This window comes from Capsicum annuum, chromosome 8 (assembly GCF_002878395.1).
Source record: "Capsicum annuum cultivar UCD-10X-F1 chromosome 8, UCD10Xv1.1, whole genome shotgun sequence".
Taxonomy (NCBI): Eukaryota; Viridiplantae; Streptophyta; class Magnoliopsida; order Solanales; family Solanaceae; genus Capsicum; species Capsicum annuum.
This window is the reverse complement of record NC_061118.1, coordinates 904,033-926,066: the sequence shown is the minus strand read 5'-3', so window position 1 is coordinate 926,066 and position 22,034 is coordinate 904,033. Positions and strand designations below refer to the sequence as shown.

The 22,034-nt window shown below is 34.8% G+C and overlaps 2 protein-coding genes and 1 pseudogene across 4 annotated transcripts; 1 reads left to right on the top strand and 2 right to left on the bottom strand.

Moving 5' to 3' along the window:
• Positions 1-800: 800 nt before the first annotated feature.
• LOC107838749 (tobamovirus multiplication protein 3) lies at positions 801-11,886 on the bottom strand. Of its 2 annotated transcripts, none has more exons than XM_016681933.2 (11): positions 11,593-11,874; positions 7,821-7,911; positions 7,611-7,663; positions 7,430-7,522; positions 7,281-7,352; positions 6,637-6,709; positions 6,509-6,554; positions 6,092-6,155; positions 5,942-5,995; positions 5,552-5,629; positions 801-1,553 (listed from the first exon to the last, which is right to left on the bottom strand). In XM_016681933.2, exons 1-11 carry the CDS (start codon positions 11,767-11,769, stop codon positions 1,392-1,394), a joined length of 963 nt encoding a protein of 320 aa, XP_016537419.1. In that variant the 5' UTR covers positions 11,770-11,874; the 3' UTR covers positions 801-1,391. The 2 variants fall into 2 exon arrangements, with proteins under 2 accessions (XP_016537419.1, XP_016537420.1); XM_016681934.2 differs by lacking the exon at positions 801-1,553 and adding an exon at positions 3,968-4,298 and having other exon boundaries at positions 11,593-11,886.
• A 1,254-nt stretch (positions 11,887-13,140) lies between these two features.
• LOC124886528 lies at positions 13,141-13,756 on the bottom strand (annotated as a pseudogene).
• Positions 13,757-16,369: 2,613 nt separating this feature from the next.
• LOC107838748 lies at positions 16,370-21,582 on the top strand. Of its 2 annotated transcripts, none has more exons than XM_016681932.2 (6): positions 16,370-16,593; positions 18,068-18,212; positions 18,896-19,510; positions 19,719-20,208; positions 20,728-20,809; positions 21,204-21,582. In XM_016681932.2, the coding sequence occupies exons 1-6, from the start codon at positions 16,558-16,560 to the stop codon at positions 21,405-21,407; spliced, it is 1,572 nt and encodes a 523-aa protein (XP_016537418.2). In that variant the 5' UTR covers positions 16,370-16,557; the 3' UTR covers positions 21,408-21,582. The 2 variants fall into 2 exon arrangements, with proteins under 2 accessions (XP_016537418.2, XP_047250222.1); XM_047394266.1 differs by having other exon boundaries at positions 16,460-16,593; positions 21,197-21,582.
• The last annotated feature ends 452 nt before the right edge of the window (positions 21,583-22,034 follow it).

The following is a 22,034-nucleotide window of genomic DNA, read 5'->3' as shown; positions in this document are numbered from 1 at the left end:
TAATCGATATCTGACTCGATTAATTTAAAATTATATTAGAAAATTTGTCTGTGGGAGTAAAATATTATAATAATCTTTTGTGAGTCTTCCTTAATGCTTCTATTAAATCATCAATATCCCTTTGATCGTCTCTTTATTCAATATATAGGTCATGTTAAGAATTAAAAAAAATATAAAGATGAAGGTTTTATTTCGAGATTATCAAGTGTCAAACTCTCATAGGCGATAGATAGATAGAGAGAGAGGTGGCGAGGCTGTTCTCAAAAGACCCTCGACTGTTTTTATTTTGAGATTTTAGGTGTCGAACTCTCACGAATGAATGGACTCCACTTTCCAACATTCCTTTCCTCACAAACAGGACACTATAGATGTACGTACGTACGTACGTATGTATGTATGTGTATATATATATTTAGGTGGCGAGACTATTCTCGAAAGACCCTCAACTATTTTTATTTTGAGATTTTAGGTGTCGAACTCTTGTGGATGAAAGGACTCCACTTTTCAGTATTCCTCTCCCCACGAGCAGAACACTATATATATATATATATAGAGAGAGAGAGAGAGAGAGAGAGAGAGATGGCGAGGCTGTTCTTAAAAGACCCTCAACTGTTTTTATTTTGAGATTTTAGGTGTCGAACTCTCACAAGTGAAGGACTCCACTTTCCAACATTCCTCTCCCCACGAGCAGAACACCATAGATGCAATATATATATATATATATATATATATATAATCATATCAAAGATAAGTAAAATATAATATTGAAAGGCAAATCAAAACCAAAAAAAAAAAAAAAAAAAAAAGACAAATTTGTATCTCCATTAGCTTAGTGGAAGAAGTTGTCCAATCATAACACATGCCTCTTAGTTGCAATGAAATTATAATCAACTAGTTATTGGTACAACCTTAGTAAACAATGAGTCAAAAGAATGTCCACTAGTTTATACTTTTATGGAAAATACACCTTATTAATTTGTATATGAAAGTATTCAGTTTTGTAGCTCTTTACAAATTTATTTGAGAAAATACTTTATTTTCACCTTGAACTATACGCGAAAACGCTGAGATACACCCGAACTTTAGGAGGGTCCTATTACCCCATGTACTAATTAAAACCGTATTTTTGACAACCTTAGTGTCTGCATGGCACAACACGCTGAAGGATCCACATAGGCACGCGTGTGTGCCACGTATGTGCTACGTAGGTACTAAAGCTGTCAAAAATACGATTTTAATTAGTCCAAGGGAGTAATAGGGTCCTCCTAAAGTTTGGGTGTGTCTCAACCTTTTCACGTATAGTTCAAGGTGGAAATAAAGAATTTTCTCAATTTATTTTAATTAGTTTTAGGTCTTTTTTAATCAAGAGTCTATTGAAACAGTCTCTTTATCTATCTCACAAAACAGGTATAAGATTGCGAACACACCATCCTCGGGCAGCTCGGTGCAATGCGCAGGGTCCAGGGAAGGGTCTCATCACAAGGGTGTGTTGTACGCAGTCTTACCTTGCATTTCTGCCAGAAATTGTTCCCAGCGCTTGAACCCGTGACCTCCTGGTCATATGAAAACAACTTTACCAATTACTCCAAGGCTCTCCTTCATTCGTTCTTACGTAAAAGAGATAAGAAAATATCATTTTCTTTAACTTAATTTATAAGTGGACATAAGAGATAATTTCGGTTTTTGTTTTGTATACCATGTGGAAAGTTGTGTATTAAAGTTGGAATTTTTTTTCGTGCTTACTTATAAACCAACAATAACCACATAAATATACTAAATTAATATAGATGTTGACCCTATTTAATTTTTTATAATTGGTCTTTTGAGTGGACATATAAGTATAGTACCAATTATTTATAATGTAGATGTTGACCCTTTTTATTTTTTGTCTTTTGAGTGGGTGACTAGTAATTGGAAGGTGGAAAATCAAGAATTTGAAAGTATAGTGCAATAAACTAAATAGTAAACATTGTATTACTTCCCACCCATCTTTTTTATTAAAATAAAAAATACTTAAATCAATTCATATAAGAATTTTATTTCAAGATGCAAAGCGTTAGATTTATTTTTTTAATTTTAACTTTTTTCCTTGTGTAAATCCACTATGAATTGTGGTCCCTTTACTTTCTTTTAGTGGAAATTCAAGAAGGGTTCCTAATAAAGATGTCCTCCGCCACCCCACCCCCACCCAAAAAAAAGTCAAATTTTATAAGGAGAAAGATTTGCTCATCGATTTTCATTCGGTGTTTGATATCCAACCAATTCAGATTCATGCTGAAAAATTCCCCTTTGAGAAGTAAAACGCTCCTTATCACAGGTGACTGACTTCATATATATCGTAACTCAAATCCGAGATCTTTAATTAAGAAAGAAATACTTACCACTCTATCAGTTCCTATCATATAAATTAGAAAAAAGTAAATACATAATTACCCCTGATGTTGACCGAGATTTTCAAAAAGACACCTAAACTTTGAATTTGACTTATTACCCTACGATTCTTCTTTATTTCGTTGCAAACACATCATTTTTCACTGAATCTCAGTCACAACTCACAACAAAGAGAGTGAACACACGCACCAATCAAGTGTTGTCACGTGTTAAATACGTTTAATTTCATATTTTTTTTATTTTTTCAATAAAAGTTTCCTTTTTATTTAATTTAACACCCCACCCCTTCTTCCCCCCACCCCCCCCCCCCCCCCACCACTCCGTCTGCATTTTCATCCATATTTTTTTTTTGGTTCAAATCACTTCAAAAAGTAGTTTTATGATTGAATTGAGTTTTAAAGATAGTTAAATGATATGATTTAACTAAAATAGAACTTTAATGATATGATTTTTTTTAAAGAAAAAAAGCTTCAATGGAGGAGCTTTAATGGTGACATTGTGTTAAAGAGCTTTAATGGTGTTGAAGAAGACATTGTGTTGAAGAAGAAATGGTGGATAATTAAATGATATGATTTAATTGTAAAATGGAGCTTTAATGAATGATTTTTTTTTTTTTTAAAAAAAAAAAGCTTCAATGGAGGAGCTTTAATGGTGAATTGAGTTGAAGAAGAAAGGGTGGGTGGATTGGAGGGGTGGGGGGGAGAGGGGGAGACAATTTTTAAAAATAAATAAATATTAATTTTTTTAAAAGAAAGAATATAAATTACATATCAATTATTTTACACGTAACTGCTTTTAATTGATCAAAAAAATCAAATTTGAGCCCTTTCATGCGCCTGCGGTATGTGTATACACGCAGAGGGTCAAAATGGTGTGTTTGCAACAAAATAAAAAAGAATCATGGGGTAATAGATCGAAGTGAAAGTTTAAGTATCTTTTTACAAATCTCGGACAAGATCAGAAGGTAATTATGTATTTACTCATTAAAAAATTTAGATTAAACAAGGATGCATGCATGCATCTTCACATACACGTGGATCACACCAACTAATGACTTATACTGCTTTCTTATTTATTATAATATATGATATAGTTTGAAACAGCACAAGCTTAATATAGAGTTTGAAGTCTAAAGAGCCACATTTTAAAGTTAAAACTTCATAAGGGAAGTTATGAAGTATATACCTCAAACAATTACTACTACTTAATTGTTTATTATTCACCAAATTTATCATCTGATTAATAAATGTTGATATTTTTTTAAAATAATTTCATTATAATGTATTATACTTTTGTCATGAACTTTTTCTTATTTGATGAGATTGTATAAAGAATGGAGACAATTTTAATAGTTTTTACAAATTATGAGTCTTTTTTATAAGAAAAAAAATATAACTTAATATCTCAAATTGCATGTCCAAACAGAACTTCAACTTCTTCTCGTATGATTTCATCTCACGTAGCCAAACAGGCCCTAAGAGTAAGTAAACTGATTACAGAACCCAAACTGGGAAACAACAATGAAATTTCACAAGGGAAAAAAAAAATGAATCAATTGAAATGTGACACATAGAAATACAAAATAACATACTAAAAATCATAAATACACTTCACAATTCCTTCTTTTAACTAATAATAAATACAAAACCAGAACTACAATCTGTCAAATGTGATATTCCCATTTACATTAACACTCTCCTCTTGTATTTCTTGCTTTCAAATCACATCCAGGTAGAATAAGAATCATAAAAAGCCAACTCACTCAACCTGATCCCGCAAGCTTGATTTCCGTTTTTTAAGTATCTTGTAGCGAATTAGCGAATAGGGTGGTACTGTGTGATCCCTCGCTTTGGAGGCAATTTCCGCAAAATGAAAAGAACAAGCGAAGAAGGAAGTATCTCTACTAACTGCAAAGAGTTTAGAAAGATTGCTTAGTGTCGAAACACAGAGAAGAGGATTCCCCACTCTTTGTATCTTATAGTGGGTATGAGGAGAGGTAGACACTGGCTAGAGGTGATTAGACAAGACATGGTACACCTGCAGCTTACCGAAGACACGACCCTGGATAGGAAGATCTGAAGGTCGAGGATTGCGAAAGAAGATTAATAGGCTAATCGAGCGATGTCTAGTTTCCTTTATCAGTATTGTCTTTATTACTCTTGTACTATCTTCTTCTTCGATAACTTATCATATTATTTGTTGTTACAACTGTTCTCTTCTCCATTGTTTTCCGTATGGACTTTTCACTACTGTATTTGCTTTACATGAAATTATATACTTGATTTGAAATTTAGTTCTAACTAAGGTATAGATGGGACATGGTCAAATAAAATAATAATCATGATTTAATTTCCGAACAGGATTCCAACTCCTTGTGTCTATAGTGTGAGAAGAGGTAGAGGAGAGCCGAAGAAGTATTGAGGAGAGGTGATTAGACAAGACATGGCACACCTGCAGCATACGGGGCAAATGACCCTAGATAGGAAGATTTGAAGGCCGAGCGTTGTATAGTTTCCTTAGCAGTATTGTTTTAACTACTCTCCTGCTGTCTTTGTCTTCGATTGTATTGTATCCTTGGCTTCACTTATCATATTATTTGTTGTTACAACTGTTCTCTTCTCCATTGTTTTCCGTATGGATTTTTCACTAATGTATTTGCTTTACATACTTGACTTTTAATATGCTTTACTTGAACTGTGGGTTTATCAAAAAACACTGCCCCACCTTCTCAAGGTAGGGGTAAGGTTGCGGACACACCACCCTGGCTAGACCCCACTTGTGGGATTACACTGGGTAAGTGGGGTCTACTAGGTATGTTGTTGTTGTTGTTGTTGAATCCCAATCCTTGTGTCTGAAGTGTTTCACCATAATCTTAAGTTCGAATCCAATTTTCAATTTAACCGAAATGTCAACCAAGAGAAAGAAACTCTCATCCTTAACTCAAATGACTAAATAGAAACGGAGCCAGACAGAAGTTTGGCGCGAAAAACAGATTGTAAGATATCACAAGCTGATAATGTGAATTATCCAATTTAGTTATATGATTGGGCAATTATAATATACGAAATACCGACAGCTGATACTTTTTTTGATTATGGCACAACGATCAATATGCATACCTTAAGAAGTACTACTCAAAGTTCGGTGATATGAAACTCACCAGGTAATATATCAAATTCAAGATTGGATGATCCAAAACATCAAGATCTGCAGCTTTATCAAATGCATTGAAGCACATCTGTAGCAAAGATGAACAGAGAAAAACTTACTATGAAGCCAAATAGAATAACCAAATAGGCTTCATGCCCTTTAGAAAGAAAGTTAATGCATCAGCTATGTTTTTTTTTCTGAAAAAAAGGATGTCCGGTCCTGCCAGCACGCATCTCGGCTAAGAGTAACTTATTGTATCAAGTAAGGTTTTTGAGAAAAAGAAACCGTCTAAGGCAAAACATAGATATCACACACACACCACAAACATGGGCTAGTTATGGCTCTGACATAGTAATAAGTCAGCTAATAATTGGTTAGTTCACAAGGAATATAGACTTACCATAACGCATCTAATGAGGAAACATGAAAAACATATTGTCGTGACGTAGCCAACCTGCAGAAGCCAAAATGTCGGAGCAGTCAATAGATCTAATAAGAAGAAACAACCCAACATGAAAATTACCAAGAAAGAGAAAGTACTATAATGTACCTCCTGTAGCTTCTTTCGTCTCCCTTTTGATTCTACTGGAAACCGCTGTAACATAAGGAAAAGCCTGGTACGAAGTGAAAGAATATCAAGGTAAATAGTGAGGAGCTATTAAACGATGAATATGAATGACATACAAGTTGCATGCACCTAATCATTCAAACATAAGAGTAAACAAGGTAGCTATGTGAGAATATAGCAAACAGCAATCAACAACATAACCAACTCTAGCTTCTAAAGAAGTATTAAGAATAGCCATGAATCAGAATATAAAGCATCCTTTATACAAACGATAAATAGAAGTGCTTAGCTTTATGTTTGTGTGCTTGGTTTATACCCATTCTGTATGCCAGACAACAAATGTATATTTGGTAATTACTGTCAGTGACAAAGCGACTGATAATAGAAAGTAGACTTTACCTTCCACCATAAAGGAGAAACCCCAATGCTGCAAATAGGGATAGACCTGCCAGTACATTGTGTTAGTACTTTGCAACAGATACATGCATTGGAAAGCACTTAAAATCAATTAAATCTTAAACAAGAACCTGCAAAGAACATCTTGGATATGATGACGAGTACTCGAACAGGTTTCCACCATATTATCAGCCATAATATAATCTGCAAAATATGAAACAAAGAAAATCAGCAACGAACATCCACCAAATAGGTACAGCAATTAAAAGAGTAAACCCTCGTCTGACACGTTTCATACAACAGTTCCACGAGAAAACATAAAGCCACATCATCAAACAAAATGTATTCCTGATAAAGTATCTCCAAGCCACAGACATATTGTCCTACCAATGACACTTCATTTGATGTACCTAAGATATATGAGTAAATCTCAACATTTTATGAAATATTAGGCACTGTGTCAGTTCTCATTTCTGCTAATAGAATTCGAAGGGAAAATTTTAATATTACCGAAGCTCAGTTAGAGGGTGTCCTTTTTGTTTGGGAGGTGGAGGGATGCCAGGGAACTGTGTGAACTACCTCATGAACGACATGTTTTAACAAATATTAAGTTAAATTCTGATCATATGAAACTTGTTTTCATTTTACAAAATATATTGATGTCCAAACTCCCAGACCAGAGTTTATTTCTAGCAAGCACTAAAATAAATTGATGCTCTTACAAGAAAGTACTACCATATAATATATAAATACTACATTACTGTCGCATGTTTACCTGAATAGCATAAACCACTCCATTAATTCTGAAGAAACTAGGTCTAAGCCCATCAGTGGATACAGCACGTGCCTGTAACAGGAAAAACAGATATGTAAACCTCGAGAAGAGATAAATCTGCACAAAACTGAGACAGAGACCACAAGAACCTGATAGTATATCTCAGCCCAGAATAATACTAGCAGGGCATAAGTTGTGAAGAATGCAAGACTTGGCATATCAAGCAAAATATGTTGGACAACCTGCAAAAATGTAGCATACAACGTCACAAATGAAAGGAGTATAAAGAAAAAAACATCCCACAGACGTCAAGATAGTTGGTGGCCTAACCTCTGGATGCAACTTCTGAATATCCCGACGAAATGCAAAAACTAGCGACCGAACTGCCAAAGAACATGAAGGCACAGTTACATAACAAAGCCAACACATCAAAACAAAGTGGAGTTTACAGGACCAATCATTTGAAAAGCAAGTGCAATGAAACTCCCAATCAGGACGTTTAGAAAAAAAAAATAGAAGGAAAGAAGGAAAGATACCAACCTCCATTCACAAAGAAATTGAGAAAGTGGAAGACTTTTTGAGTGGTCCAACCATACTCAGGAACTCTCACTTGAATGCGAACTAATTGAACCTGCAATTATCAAGTTGCAAATTCAGAAACTAATTCCGGAGCTGCAAATAATTTAAGTATTGGTAACAGTGAAACTTGTTTTTTTAGAGCAATTACTGAATAACAATATGATTATACGATACACAAGAACACATCTTTGACATGGAATTTAAACAAGTAGACCAAAATCAATCAAAAGACACATACAAAACCAACTTGGCAAAGCTTCAAATTTCATACTCCAAGCCATGTACCCCTCTTTTTTGGATACATAAACCAATTAGTGGAAATTAGAGAAAGTTCAACTTTTGCCAAAAATATACTCCCTTCGTTTCAATTTGTTTGTCTTACTTTCCTTTTTAGCCCATTTCAAAAAGGATGCCTCTTCCCTTTTTTGGCAACTTTTTAATTCTAATTTCTAATTTTCCACATGACATGTTTAAGACAAGAAGATTACTGGACATTACGGTACATTATACAATCTTTAGTTTAAGAATACTAATTTCAAAAGTCTTCTTTATTTTTGTTAAACACCGTGCCAAAGTCAAAATTCAGACAAAGAGATTGAAACAAAGGGAGTGCATATTTTAAGAGCAAATTTCCCCGGGTAACATATATAGTTTTGACATGACTAAATTACCAACTGAACCCCAACAACAACAACCCACCTCACCCGCCAAACGAATTAATAATCGTAAACTTTCAGGGAGGAAAAGGTGCAATCCTCTAAAAGTCTCACCTACTTCAACAACTTCCTTTTAGTTTCAAGTTTTCCTATTCATTTCAAGGACCATCAAACACAAGTCTAATATGCCTCAAATTTGAAAGTTCCACCCAGAATTCCACCCTTGATGAAAAGATTAAATTTTGAAGCTACATGATGCACAGGACATTCAATTAGAACAAATTACTACTAAGTACATGCAACTCATTCCATTTTAACTTGTATATTTTACTTTCTTTTTTAGTCTGTTTCAAAAAGAATGTCTCTTTCTTTTCATTTTTTGGCAATTCCTTAAGACCATGTCAAGTCATGTCAAGTACACTCTACATATCTTTAATTTAAGACTACAAGATTCAAAAGTCATTCTTTACATTCTTAAACTCCGTGCCAAGTCATCCATCCTCTTGTTTCTTTGATTTTTATTTTATTATTTCCTATTCTTTTTTTCGGTTATGTCATCCATCCCCTTGTTTACTATCCTTTATCTTGAGCCGGGGGTCTATCGGAAACAGCCTCTCTACTTCTTCGGAGGTAGCGGTATGGACTGTGTACATCTTACCCTCCCCAAACCCCATGTTGTGGGAATACACTGGGTTTGTTGTTGTTGTTGTTGTTGTTGTTGTGCCAAGTCAAAACTGGACAAACAAATTGAAATGGAGGGAGTACATATTTCAATAGCAAATTTTCCCCGGTAACATAGTACGATGACTAAATATCAGTTGAACCCCAACTACAACCCCCCAAAACCGTCATACCAAAAATATCAATCGTAAATTTTCAGGGACGAAAAGGTGCAATCTTCTAAAAGTAGGTAAAACTTCAACAACTTCCCTTTTAAATTTCAAATTCAATAAATTTCATGTTTTCATATTTGTTCAAGGACCATTAAACACAAGTCTTATATGCCTCTAATTTGAAAGCTTCACCCAAAATTGTTTCCTTGACAAAAAGATTAAATTTTGATGTTACATGATGCACAAGATGTTCAATTTGAACAAATTACTCATACTACTCACTTCATTTCAATTCATTTGTCTTATTTTCCTTTTTAGTCTGTTTCAAAAAGAATGTTTCTTTTCTTTTTCTTTGGCAACTCCTTAATAATAACTCTCCACATGACAAGTTTAACACCACAAGATTAAAGAACATATTCTACATATCTTTAATTTAAAACCGCAAGATTCGAAAGTCATTCTTTACTTTCTTAACTCTGTGCCAAGTCAAAAACAGAAAAACAAATTGAACCAGAGGGAGTCTCCAGTAGATAAACAAAAAGAACGCCTCTTTCCTTTCTTTAGCAACTCCTCAATTATAACTTTCGACATAACATGTTTAAGACCATAAGATTAAAAGGCATTTTGGTATATTCTGCACATCTTTAATCTAAGAGCATGAGATTCAAAATTCATTCTTTACTTTGTTAAACTCTGTGTCAAGTCAAATGCAGACAAAAGAATTGAAATGTATGGAGGTCTTAGGTCAATTCCCGACAGAGACAAAAAACACTAGGTGATTTCTTTCCATTTTTTTTAGCCTTAGTGGACAAAGTTACCTAACAAGCTTACTACCTGTTGCTTGCTGAAACAATACGTGATTTCTTCTCATATGTTCTAGCTTTGGTGGACAGTGTTACCTAATACCTATTGATATCGGTTGCTAAAACATTACGTGATATTTTTTTTGATAACTGTGCTGTTCGGGCCAGCTTGCGCGCACCTCGACTAATTCCACTAGATACCTTCCACCTCCCACCAGCAACACTACATGATTTCTTCTCATATGTTCTAGCCTTGGTGGACAGAGTTACTCAATACATAGTGCTATCAGTTGCTAAAACATTACGTGATATTCTTTTTTTTATAACCATGGGGTTCGCGCTAGCTTGCGTGCACCTCGACTAATTCCACGAGATACCTTCCACCTCCCACCAGCAACACTACATGATTTCTTCCATCTGTTTTAGCCTTGGCGGATAGAGTTACCTAATACATATTGTTATCGGTTGCTAAAACATTACGTGAATTTTTTTTTATAATTGTGGTGTTCATACCAGCTTGCGCGCACCTCGACTAATTCCACGGGATACCTTCCACCTCCCACCAGCATCACTATGTGATTTCTTCCATTTGTTCTAGCTTTGGGGGACAGAGTTACCTAACACACGTTGCTACCTCTTTGTTGAAACACTTTCCCATGTCTTCCTATCAATTCTAGCCTTGAAAGACATTATTACCTAAATACTTGTTGCTAAAACACTATGTAATTCCTTCCTATCTCCTCTAGCCTTGATGGACAGGTTACCTGTTGCTCGTCAAAGGCAACAAGTATATCATACTCGCAAGCTGGCTCGATCACCACGATTATCATAAAATGAAAACAAATTGACCCTGAACTCTGAAGTGTATCTAATAAACAAGCAAACACTAAACAAATTACCAAATTTATCATACATCTCCAATACAATTAACATCAAATTCCGGTAAAATTATGGTGATGTCGAAGTCAAATTTGTAACTTTTTTGACTTCAAAAACTAATTAAAATAATAATAACAAAAAAATATAAAAATAAAAAAATAAAAAGCAAATTCCGGTAGAATTACATTCACAAAATTCAAAATTCAAATACCTTGCAAACGCGAGCTTACTTTACCAATTAACATTCAAATCTGTTACTTTTTGCACATCAATCATCGTCGAAGACTTTAAATTAATTAATTAATTAATTAATAAGAATAATAATAACTAAATAAAAATCAAATTCTGCTAATATTAAATTCAAAAAAAAAAAAAAATCAAAATTCAAAACGGAAGACTTCACCAATGTTACTTTACCAATTAACATTCAAATTTGTTACTTTTTGTACATCAATCGTCAACGAAGACGTCAAATTAATTAAAAAATTAAAAAAAAAAAATCAAATTCCGGTAAAATTAAATTCACAAAATTCAAATGAGCTGAGAGAATAGAAAATTTTACGAGAGCAACGGCGGCGACAAGCCCGTAGAGAACAGCAAGTAAATGGAAAATACGATTTTGCCATTCAACAGATCTATTCACATCTTCCCACCAATTTATCGTCTCGTTCAGTTTATACGCCGTCGCCGTCACCGTCGCCGTCGCCGTCGTCAAAGGCAGCTGCTCCGCCCATTCCATCGCCGGAGAAATTTAACTGAAATTGAAAAAGGAAATCGGAGCTCAATTTGGCAATTTCCTTTTTGGTACCGAAATTAATTTAAATTTTCGTTCTATTTAAATTTTGACTCTTTATTTATTTTTTAAAAAAAAATGGCCGGCTAGAAATATAATAGCCACGTTTTGTTATTTAGGGGTAAAATTGTCAATGTAGTACTCCCTCCATTCTTAATTTGGCGGTCACACTTTTTAATAAACTACTTACTAAAAAAAATAAATGTTACTTTACCAATTTACCCCTGATTAAATTTTATGATTTATATTTAAACTCATCAGTATATTAAAAAGATTATGATCAAAGTATTTTTAAAGACTTAAACATATAATTATTTAGGAATAAAATTAAGACACAAAAGGAGGATTTATAAAGAAATAGATGGAGGAGTTTTTAGAGGTTCATCGAGTTTCGGTACTTGTTATACTTCTAATCTAACGATAGATAGAAAAGGTGGGCGAGGGGTCGAGGGACGACGAACATATAAAAATAAAAATTAGATGGCATGCGTACGTTAAATGGTAGGTCTATTTCGAACACGTGGTCTCCAATATCGTTCGACTCGAGGAGATCAGCTGAACATGGCGAGAAATTTAATCATATGATATCTCGATGAACATATTAGAATCCAGTAATCACGTTTTCTTATCCTTGTCGGATTTTAATTACAATCATGTCAGTTTGAGTTGTACAAGAGTAATATTGTCATAAATGTACAAGTCCTTAGGATAGTTGGTAAGCAAATTAAATTATCCTGAAATTATAATTTTTTGACTGATTTAGTTTATATCTAAATTAATTTATCCCACATAAAGATTGAATAAAATAATCTCAATTTAAATTGAATAAGATGAAATGTCTTAAATTAATTATGAAATAAAATTTATACTACATCTAATAGTCGAAAATGGATCATATACAATAATCGTGATTGATTCAAGAATCTTTCGTAGCGAACTCTTTTATCGTGCTATATTTTACGAGCACCCCACTATTTATTATTGGTCTAAATGACATTATTTATTATTAGAGAAAATGGTCAAAAACCCGTCCAACCTTTACCCCAAATCTCAACTACACACTTATACTTTACGGGGGGTCCTATGACCCCCTGTACTATTTAAAAGTGAAACTATTAACCCCTTAAAAACTCATACCAACGTGTATTGGAGAGTGAGCACCACGCGTGTGCCATGTAATGCCACATAATATTTTCACGTAATTTTTGATTTTTATTATAAAAAATAATAATTATTTTTTTCTTTAATATTTCCCTTTTCTCTTCCCTTTTCCATTCTCTTTTCTCTTTTCCCCTTTTGTAAATTTCCCGTCTTTCATTATTCCGACAACCGGAGAGCCACCAATAATGAAATTGGAGATGAGGAACAAGTGTTACCGTTGTGAAGATCTTGGTCATATAGAAAGAAATAGTCATAATAGCCCCAAGAAATTGAAGTATCCATCTTATTTTCACCATGTATATGCTTTAATATTCTCGAATTATATAAAACCAGAACAAAAACTCTTATGGGCAACGAAAATATACTATTAAAAGTAACACCTTCCATAAAAAAATGACTGGCAAGCAAGAAAATATGTGGTGTTGTTGCTTTGATACCTTCTTTATCGCACTCGTAAATTCCTTCGAATATATAGACTATTGGAGGAATAATCCTATAAGGGCTCCAATAGAAACGTACAGATTTAGAATTTTGTTGTTGAAAATCGGAGGATTTGTTTTAGATGAAATTTTTGGGAAGGCAATTTTGGAGAGGAAGAAGATGTAAATAAGGGAGAATAATACGAAGGCGAGATCTTCAAATTTAACCACATGTTGAGCTGTCGTAAATTGAAAATTCCTCCATATTGTTAGTGACTAGGGGATTTGATGTAGTGGAAATTTTCATCTTTGGGCAAACTAATGTCACTAGATGAACCAACTCCACCTGACATTTTTCTACGGAAAATTTGAAGTAAAAATTTGATATTTTTGATTGAAAGATTCAGAAAGTGAAGAATCCACTTGCTAACAGTTATAATTTCATTAGTAATTGTACTGATAGTGAAAAATTTAAGTGATATGATAATATAATTTTTATTAATGAGTTCAAAAAAAATAGAGAAAGATAATGAAATTGGAGATGAAGAAGATGAGGAACGCCATTAATGGGTTCTTGTAATTTTTTGTTTTGAGAAAGAGAAGAAGAAGACAAACGAAAAGAATAAGAAAAAACAATAATTGAAATTATATATATTTATATAAAAAATATTTAAAATAAATTTTTAATATATAATTTTCATTGTTCTCACTCTCTCAAGAGAGAGTGAAATGCACTCTCTTGCCATGTCAGCCTTTAGGGATGTTAATATTCCATTTTTTAAATATTCAGGGGGCCATAAGATCCCCACAAAGTATAGGTGTGTAATTGGGATTTGGGCTAAAGATTAGATTTTTTTTTGGCCATTTTCTCTTTATTACTATAATAATAACAACATACTCGATAAAATTTCATAAATAAAGTATAAAGTGAGTTAAGTGTATACAAACTTTATCACTACGTCGGATGTTAGATTGTTTTTTACTAACACAAAACAAAAATATGTACTTCTTTCATTTACTTTTACTACTTATTTCTAAAACCAAGATTTATTTTTCTTGTCACTTTTAGCATATAATAAGAGATAAAAAAGAAAAAAAAATTAGCCTAGTATTAATTGTTTATGCTCCAAATTATTTTCAAGATATAATACTAAATATTCATTAATAACGGTAGTATGGTAAAATAATCACGTCAGTAATTATTTTCTTAATGGATGTGAGTTAATATATGATAAATAAAAGTGAACGAGGGAGTATATCCATTTGAACTAAGTACCCCCTCCGTCCATACTGATTAACAAACAGTAAATAACATGGATAATTTTACTATATCACTCTTTGAATATAATAAATTTAGGGTTCGTTTTGTTGGAAAACTAGCTATCCCGAGATTAACTATCCCGGGATTAGTTATTCTACCATCCAGAAAGGACACAAATAACACTACAATTCAAGATAATTGATCTCGGAATGAGTTATTCCATGATTTTATCCCAATCAAACATGAAATAAGTTCATTCTAAAATTATCCTCGGGATTAGTTATCCTTTATTCCTCTCATCAAACGGTCTGAATAGTATTTAATAGGAAGTGTAGAATGAATAGAAAAGGTAAACTATGTATTAATTTTTCAAGAGATAAGCATTTAGTACTCCTCCGAACTATGATCAAAGTTTTTACGACACACTCCAACTTCACAGGAGTCCTATTACTTCTCGAACTCAATTTTAGCGTATTTTTGTCACCCTTTTGTGCTAACGTGACACTTTTATCACATAAAATGAGGTCCACATCAAAGGTGATACGTCTCCTAAAAATATTGACAAAAGGTGACACGCCAGCTAAAAAAGAATAACAAAAATATGTTAAAATTTATTTCGGGGGTAATAGGGCCCCATAACGTTGGAGTGCGTCGTAGCAAATTTGATCATAATTCAGGAGTACTGGATATAAATATTTTTCGACATCTGTTTTTAGTATAGTGAACAAGTATTGTTGGACGAACAAAATAGTAATTGTTAGAATTTGTGATCGGAATTGTGTTGATCCGGCCCTAAAACGTTTGCGGTGCGACCCATATTGGAGATTTTTTTGGGGGTCTGTGGTAGTAGCAGAGGGATTGGGCCGATAGTATGGAACCATATAGACCTGTATGGATCTGTATGTTTTTGGGCTTACAATTTATTTATATGCGCGTATTATATAAGTGCGATTCAGTGGGTCATTGAGGCTTTTGTCTCTTTTTTGTATTCCTTTCCATTATAGTAAATTTCCTCCTCCTCTGCTCGTGGTTTTTTCCAGCAATGATTTTCATGTAAAATCAATGTGTTCTTCTCGTTTTTCTTTTGTTTGTGTTATGGTTCAGATAGAAAAGCAAATCACAAGTAAAAGAAAAAGACAAAAACAACACACAGATTTACGTGAAAACCCTTGTGGGAAAAACCACGAACAGAGGCAAAGGAATTTCACCATGAAAGAAGGAGAAGAGTACAATGTGGAGAATGACATAATTTCTGAATAATCCAAAACCGACTCACTAATTGCACTTAAATATGGGTCGCACCACAAAACTTTCAAAGCTGGACTAACAAAATTCGGATCACACCTCTAACAGTTTGTGGTATTGCTTATTTTTGTCCGTTCAATAACAATAATAATACAAGATAAAAAGATGTGTATCCAAATACTTAAAACTTAGCAGAAGGGGAGCCTTCCTTGGAGTGAAGGGAGCCTTGAATAACCGATAAAATTGCTGGTATACGAGCAGGAGGTCACAGATTAAGCCTCGGAAAAAGCCTCTAGCAGAAATACAAGATAAGACTGCATATAATACACCCGATGAGACTCTTTCCCAAATATCATGTATAGCAATAACTTTAGTACACCAGATCTTTACGCTTAGAACTTAGTAATAGAATCTTTGAAAGTTTCTTTAATGGGATAACAATAATTTTTCAGTCAAAAGGAACAGAAAAGTGTAGGGACAACTTATATCAGTCTTATTTTTGTCCATTTTGATATTGACAAGATTCACCCACCCCACCCCCACTCCCCACCCCCACCCCCACCCCCACACCCATTACACTCTCATTCTCATTATACTACTATAATTTTCACTCTTTTTTTCAATGTCACAAGAAGGAGCAAGGTAAAAATGGAGTATGAAAGAATTGACAAGAGAAATTTACAGGTAAAAAATTGACATTGTTAGCTTTGTTAATCTTGAAAAATCTGTCATTAATGTAGTAAAAGTACAAATCTTGATGTATTATGCAATACTACTTAGTTGTTTAATATGTTTCTTTATATGCTTGGTGATTGGAATCTTGAAATTATGTGCTTAGAATCTTGGAGAATAGTGAAAATGGAGTAAAAGTACAAGCATTGATGCATTATGTACTACTGATTAGTTGTTAGTTTTCTTGCTTGTTTACTCACTTTGTGGTTTGGATTGCAAGCAATTTTGTTTCCTTTTCACTTTCTTCAATGTGGGGTTTTTGTTTTCAAGGGAAAATTGACATTTTGAGGTTGAATCTTGAACAATGGAGTAAAAGTACAAACATTGATGCATTTTGTACTACTGCTTAGTTGTTAAATTTTCTTGCTTTTTTGCTCACTTTGTGGTTTGGGCTGTAAGCAATTTTGTTTTCTTTTTTACTTTCTTCATTGTGGGGTTTTTGTTTTCAAGGGAAAATTGACATTTTGAGGTTGAATCTTGAACAATGGAGTAAAAGTACAAACATTGATGCGCTATGTACTACTGCTTAGTTGTTAATTTTCTTGCATTTTTACTCACTTTGTGGTTTGGGTTGTAAGCAATTTTGTTTCCTTTTTACTTTCTTCAATGTGGGGTTTTAGTTTTTCAAGGGAAAATTGACATTGTGAGCTTGAATCTTGAACAATGGAGTAAAAGTTTGCTTTTTTACTCACTTTTGTGATTTCCTTGGTGACTCGAACCTACAATCTTGGTTGGAGGTGGAGGGTGTTTAGCATGCGAGCAACCTTTTTTGATCCGAGGTTTTATGTTTTTTTAGCTCCCACCCTTTTTGGTTCTTGGTGACTCGAATCCACAAACTCAGTATTGGAGGTGGAGGTTGTTTACTGTCCGAGCAACCCTTTGTGATCTGAGTTATTCATTTTTAGTTCCCACCCTTTTTGGTTTTTGGTGACTCGATCCCACAGCCTCAATATTGGAGGTGGAGGGTGTTTACTATCCGAGCAACCCCTTTAGGATCTAGGTAATTTTTGACGTTGTCAGCTTGTTAATCTAGCTGAATCAGTGACAATAGAGTAAGGGTAGAGTACAAAAGACTGAACCTTGCAACCTTGGGATTAGCGGTGAAGGGTGTTTACTATCCAAGCAACCCTTTCGTGATCTGGATTGTGAGTTAGTGTACTACTTAGTTCATTATATTTTTGTTTCTTTTCTCTTACATAACCAATTTTCAGTAAAGAAAAAAGTTGCTTTTTTTCTCACTTTTGATCTGAGTTGAAAGCAATTTTTTTCACTTTCTCTTTCCCCAATGTATTGATATTTCATTTTCATTACATTTGGGCTTTTCCTACTTTAGATGTTGTTGGTTTTGTTTGTTTGTTTGTTTTTCTACTTCTTGCAATATTCTCCTTTTGTTTGAAAAAGAAACGTTCTGTTTGTTTTGTTGTAGCTGTCTCCTAGGAAGCTGAGGTCTATGCTACTCGGAGCAGAAAAGAAGAGAAAACAAGAAGGAAAGGATGATGTAGTAGAAGATCAAGATCTTGAATCTGCTACGTTGTCGTTGAGATCTCATTTGCCTGAGATTCATGACTCCGGTATAGTAATGCATTGACGTTTTGTACAGTCTCTTTGTTTCAATTTGTATGTCTGGTTTTGACTTGACACGGAGTTAAAGAAAGTTAGAAAAAAAATAGAACTTTTGAATCTTGTGGTTTTAGACTAAAGTTTAGTCTAAAACCTAAGTTGCTTGGACTCTCCAAAAATGTTGTTGCACCAGTGTTGGATCCTTCAAAAATGCACTACTTTGAAGGATCCGACACACCCCCGCGATGACATTTTGAAGAGTCTGAGCAACATAGGTCACTAAAGATATGTAGAATGTACCAAAATATCATTTAATCTTGCGGTCTTAAATGTGTACTGTGGAAAGTGGAAATTAATGAGTTGTCAAAAAAGGACAGAGGCATTCTTTCTGAAATGGACTAAAAAGGAAAGTAAGACGAAGTCTGAAACAATGATATTTGTACTTGGAGGGTGTCCTTATTTATTGCTTTATTGCGTACGATTTTAAAGTAGACTGATCTGTATTTTCTTGAATATCAACTTCTTTCAGTTCTGTTGTTGTCTAATTTCTAACTTGAAAGGCGTAAAATGTTGTAAAGATAGGCATGGTCTGCTTCGCTGAAGTTCTAAAAAGAAGAAGATAGGCATGATCTGCTATTGGCTTGTTTACGCACTTCGTTAGTTTGAATTGAAGTACTTGTTTTTTGTTTAACAGGTTGTAATTTGGAGAATTGCAAAGATGTAAATGTTGTAACTGTTGTTCCTGAGAGTTCGACTTCCTTAGCAGTTGATTCGTCAATGTCCTTGGAGATGAATAACGACATGAGAATCAAAGATCATTCTTTGGTCGGTACAAGAATTAGGTCTCAAGATGACAGTATTTTGGACTGTAATAGTGGAATCGATGTTAATGTTAGTGCTATATCTCCGCTATTTGAATTTCAAAAGGCCGAGCGGGCTGCACAGAGAGTGCCCCTAGGTCATTTCTCGAAACCTGCCCGTTCCAAATGGGATGATGCGCAAAAATGGATAGCAAGCCCGACATCTAACAGACCGAGGACTGGACAGAGCAGTCAAGTTGTTGGATCTCGTAAGACTAGTCATTCTGGATATGGCTATCGACAACAATCTACAAAAGTTGTAGTTGAGGTTCCTGATCAAAAATTGGTTCCTTATGAGGATCCTGTCGACACAAAACAGATAGACTCAGGCCAACCGAAGGACAGCGGAGTTCAGAAGTTTGTGAGTTGGGAGGCTGAGCCGCACCCAATTGCTGAATCATATGCGAAGCCAGTGCTCATGATTGAAAATTCCATCGGACAATCAGCAAGTAAGACTAATTTTGATGAACAATATTCTATATACCAACTGTAATAGATAGATATATTGGTAGAGAGATATGAATAATTACTATAAGCATGGAACTTAAGCTTTATGGTGCATTTGCGTCTTACTTGAGTCATGGTCGTCCACAGTAAATCGTTGAAATATGATGAACTTTTGGATGCAAGATGATAAACGGTTGTATATTTTTGCAGTAAATTTGAGTCGTCATGATTCATCTGTTTCGATACATAGTGCAACTGTTATTCCCCCACCATCGACTGCTAGGTCAGTCTCGATGAGAGATATGGGCACAGAAATGACTCCAATTGCAAGCCAGGAGCCTTCGAGGACAGGGACACCCGTGAGAGCAACAACACCAACTCGCAGCCCAACTTCTTCTCGGCCATCAACTCCAGGAGCTGCACCAGCTTCCTCTCCTTTTCGTCCTTCAAATGATAATTTGGATGCTCGTATAAATGAGTTGTCTGACCAGGAATTACAGATGAAAACTCGTAGAGAAATCATGGCACTTGGAACTAAACTTGGTAAGATGAATATAGCCGCCTGGGCTAGCAAAGATGGTGAGGATAGAAATGCATTGAGCCTGCTGAAAACTGATAAGCAAGACCAACCAAATACAACTCTCACCGAGGCACGTGCGGCTTCTTGGGAGGATGCAGAGAAAGCGAAATACTTGGCCAGGTATTTCCGGGATATTAGAAATCTTATTTTAGTTCACGAGCCTTTTGGTCGTAGTTTAGAATATAGTTATAAGTCAAGCTAGGTTATTCGCGGGACCTCCTTGGAGCCTCATTAATGACAGCTATGCTGTTATAAAAAAAATCATACCGAGTGTAATCCCTCAAGTGGGGTCTGCGGAGGGTAGGATGTACCTTTGCAGGAAGAGAGGCTGTCTCCGATAGACCCTCAGCCAAAAAAAGCGGAGAAGTAGGAGAGAAAAAGAGACAACTAAATAACGATGCACAAAACAAATGTAGCAACAAATATTGATACACATTGGAAAGAGAAAAGAAACGAAGAAAAGAGGAAAAAACTACGCTATACCAAAGTCATACTGCTAGAAGTACGAGAACACTCGACTAACCTACTACTATTAGTTGATAAATGCTGATTGCCAATGTTAGCTTATGTCGGTTTTCTATTAAATTGCTTCTTTCAATTTGCTATATAGCGTATGACTTGTTAGTTATCTTTCTCCAGGTTTAAACGAGAAGAAATCAAGATACAAGCATGGGAAAATCATCAACAAGCAAAGACAGAAGCTGAGATGAAGAAAAATGAGGTAATTATCTTTTGCGCGATCAAGCATCATGCTTCTAGTTCAGTCACCTACACAATACAAAATTCACTTTCTGCACCAGAAACAGATGACTTACAGGTTTTCTCTGTCGATGTTACATGTTTTTATTTGTTTTGTGATTTAGTGCAAATTTATAGAGAACCGATAAAACTAAAACTGCTCTTCACATTCTCCCTTCGCCATGGATAAAATTGTAATTGAGGTTCACGATATGTACCTCATATTCATATTTGTTGTCTCTGGTCTGTTACGTATTCGGCTGCATACAATGTAACTGAACTTGAATCTGCATGAACAAGAAGCAACAACATTTCACTAAAACTCGTTGATCAACATGATCTGAACTTTTCGTGAACTAAATATTCTTAGCTTTCAGGTGGAGGTAGAAAAGATGAAGGCGCTCGCACAAGACAAGCTAATGAACAAGCTAGCTGCGGTGAGACACAAAGCCGAAGAGAAACTGGCAGCAGCAGAAGCCAGGAGAAACAAACATGCTGTAAAAATAGAGAAGCAAGCAGAATACATTCGCAAAACTGGCCATTTACCAAGCTCATTCTCCTGCTGCCGTTGGTGCTTCTGAAGAGCTACGAATCGCTATAAATGCGCTGTATATTTATGCATTTCGACTAGCTAGTACTGTGAAGTTGGAATCTGGCATTATGTATGCTTGAAGCTCTTGTACAAACTCAACTGTTTTGGCCACTTAACATGTAATTGTTGATCAATGGAAGTTGAAGTTCAGGCATTCTACCAAAGCTTATTTTACATTTAGTACTCACATAGTCTCTTATTTTGTAATGTGTAGTATTATTTATCGCTTCGTTTGCTTTGTATTTTGCTATTTCGATATAATATTTTCTAGATACCCTGCTTCGTTGACTTCTCTTTTGAGGCGACGGCCTAGCGGAAACAACTTCTCTACGCTTTACCCTCTCCAAACCCTATTTATGGGGATTATACCGGCTTTATTGTCGTTTTTATATTTGTTGAAATTTGGATTTTTTAAATTGGTTATACCCTAAAAAAAAATAGGTCAGAAATTCCGACTGTCCGTCAAGACTTGTGAACAATTAGTCCCAAAGTCGTTAGGACTAGTGGCAAGGCAAGTCTCCGTCCATCCATCAGAAGTCTAACGGTCCATCACAATTAGTCCCAAAGTCGTTAGGACTTGTGGCAAGACAACTCTCCATCCATCCATCATCAGTTC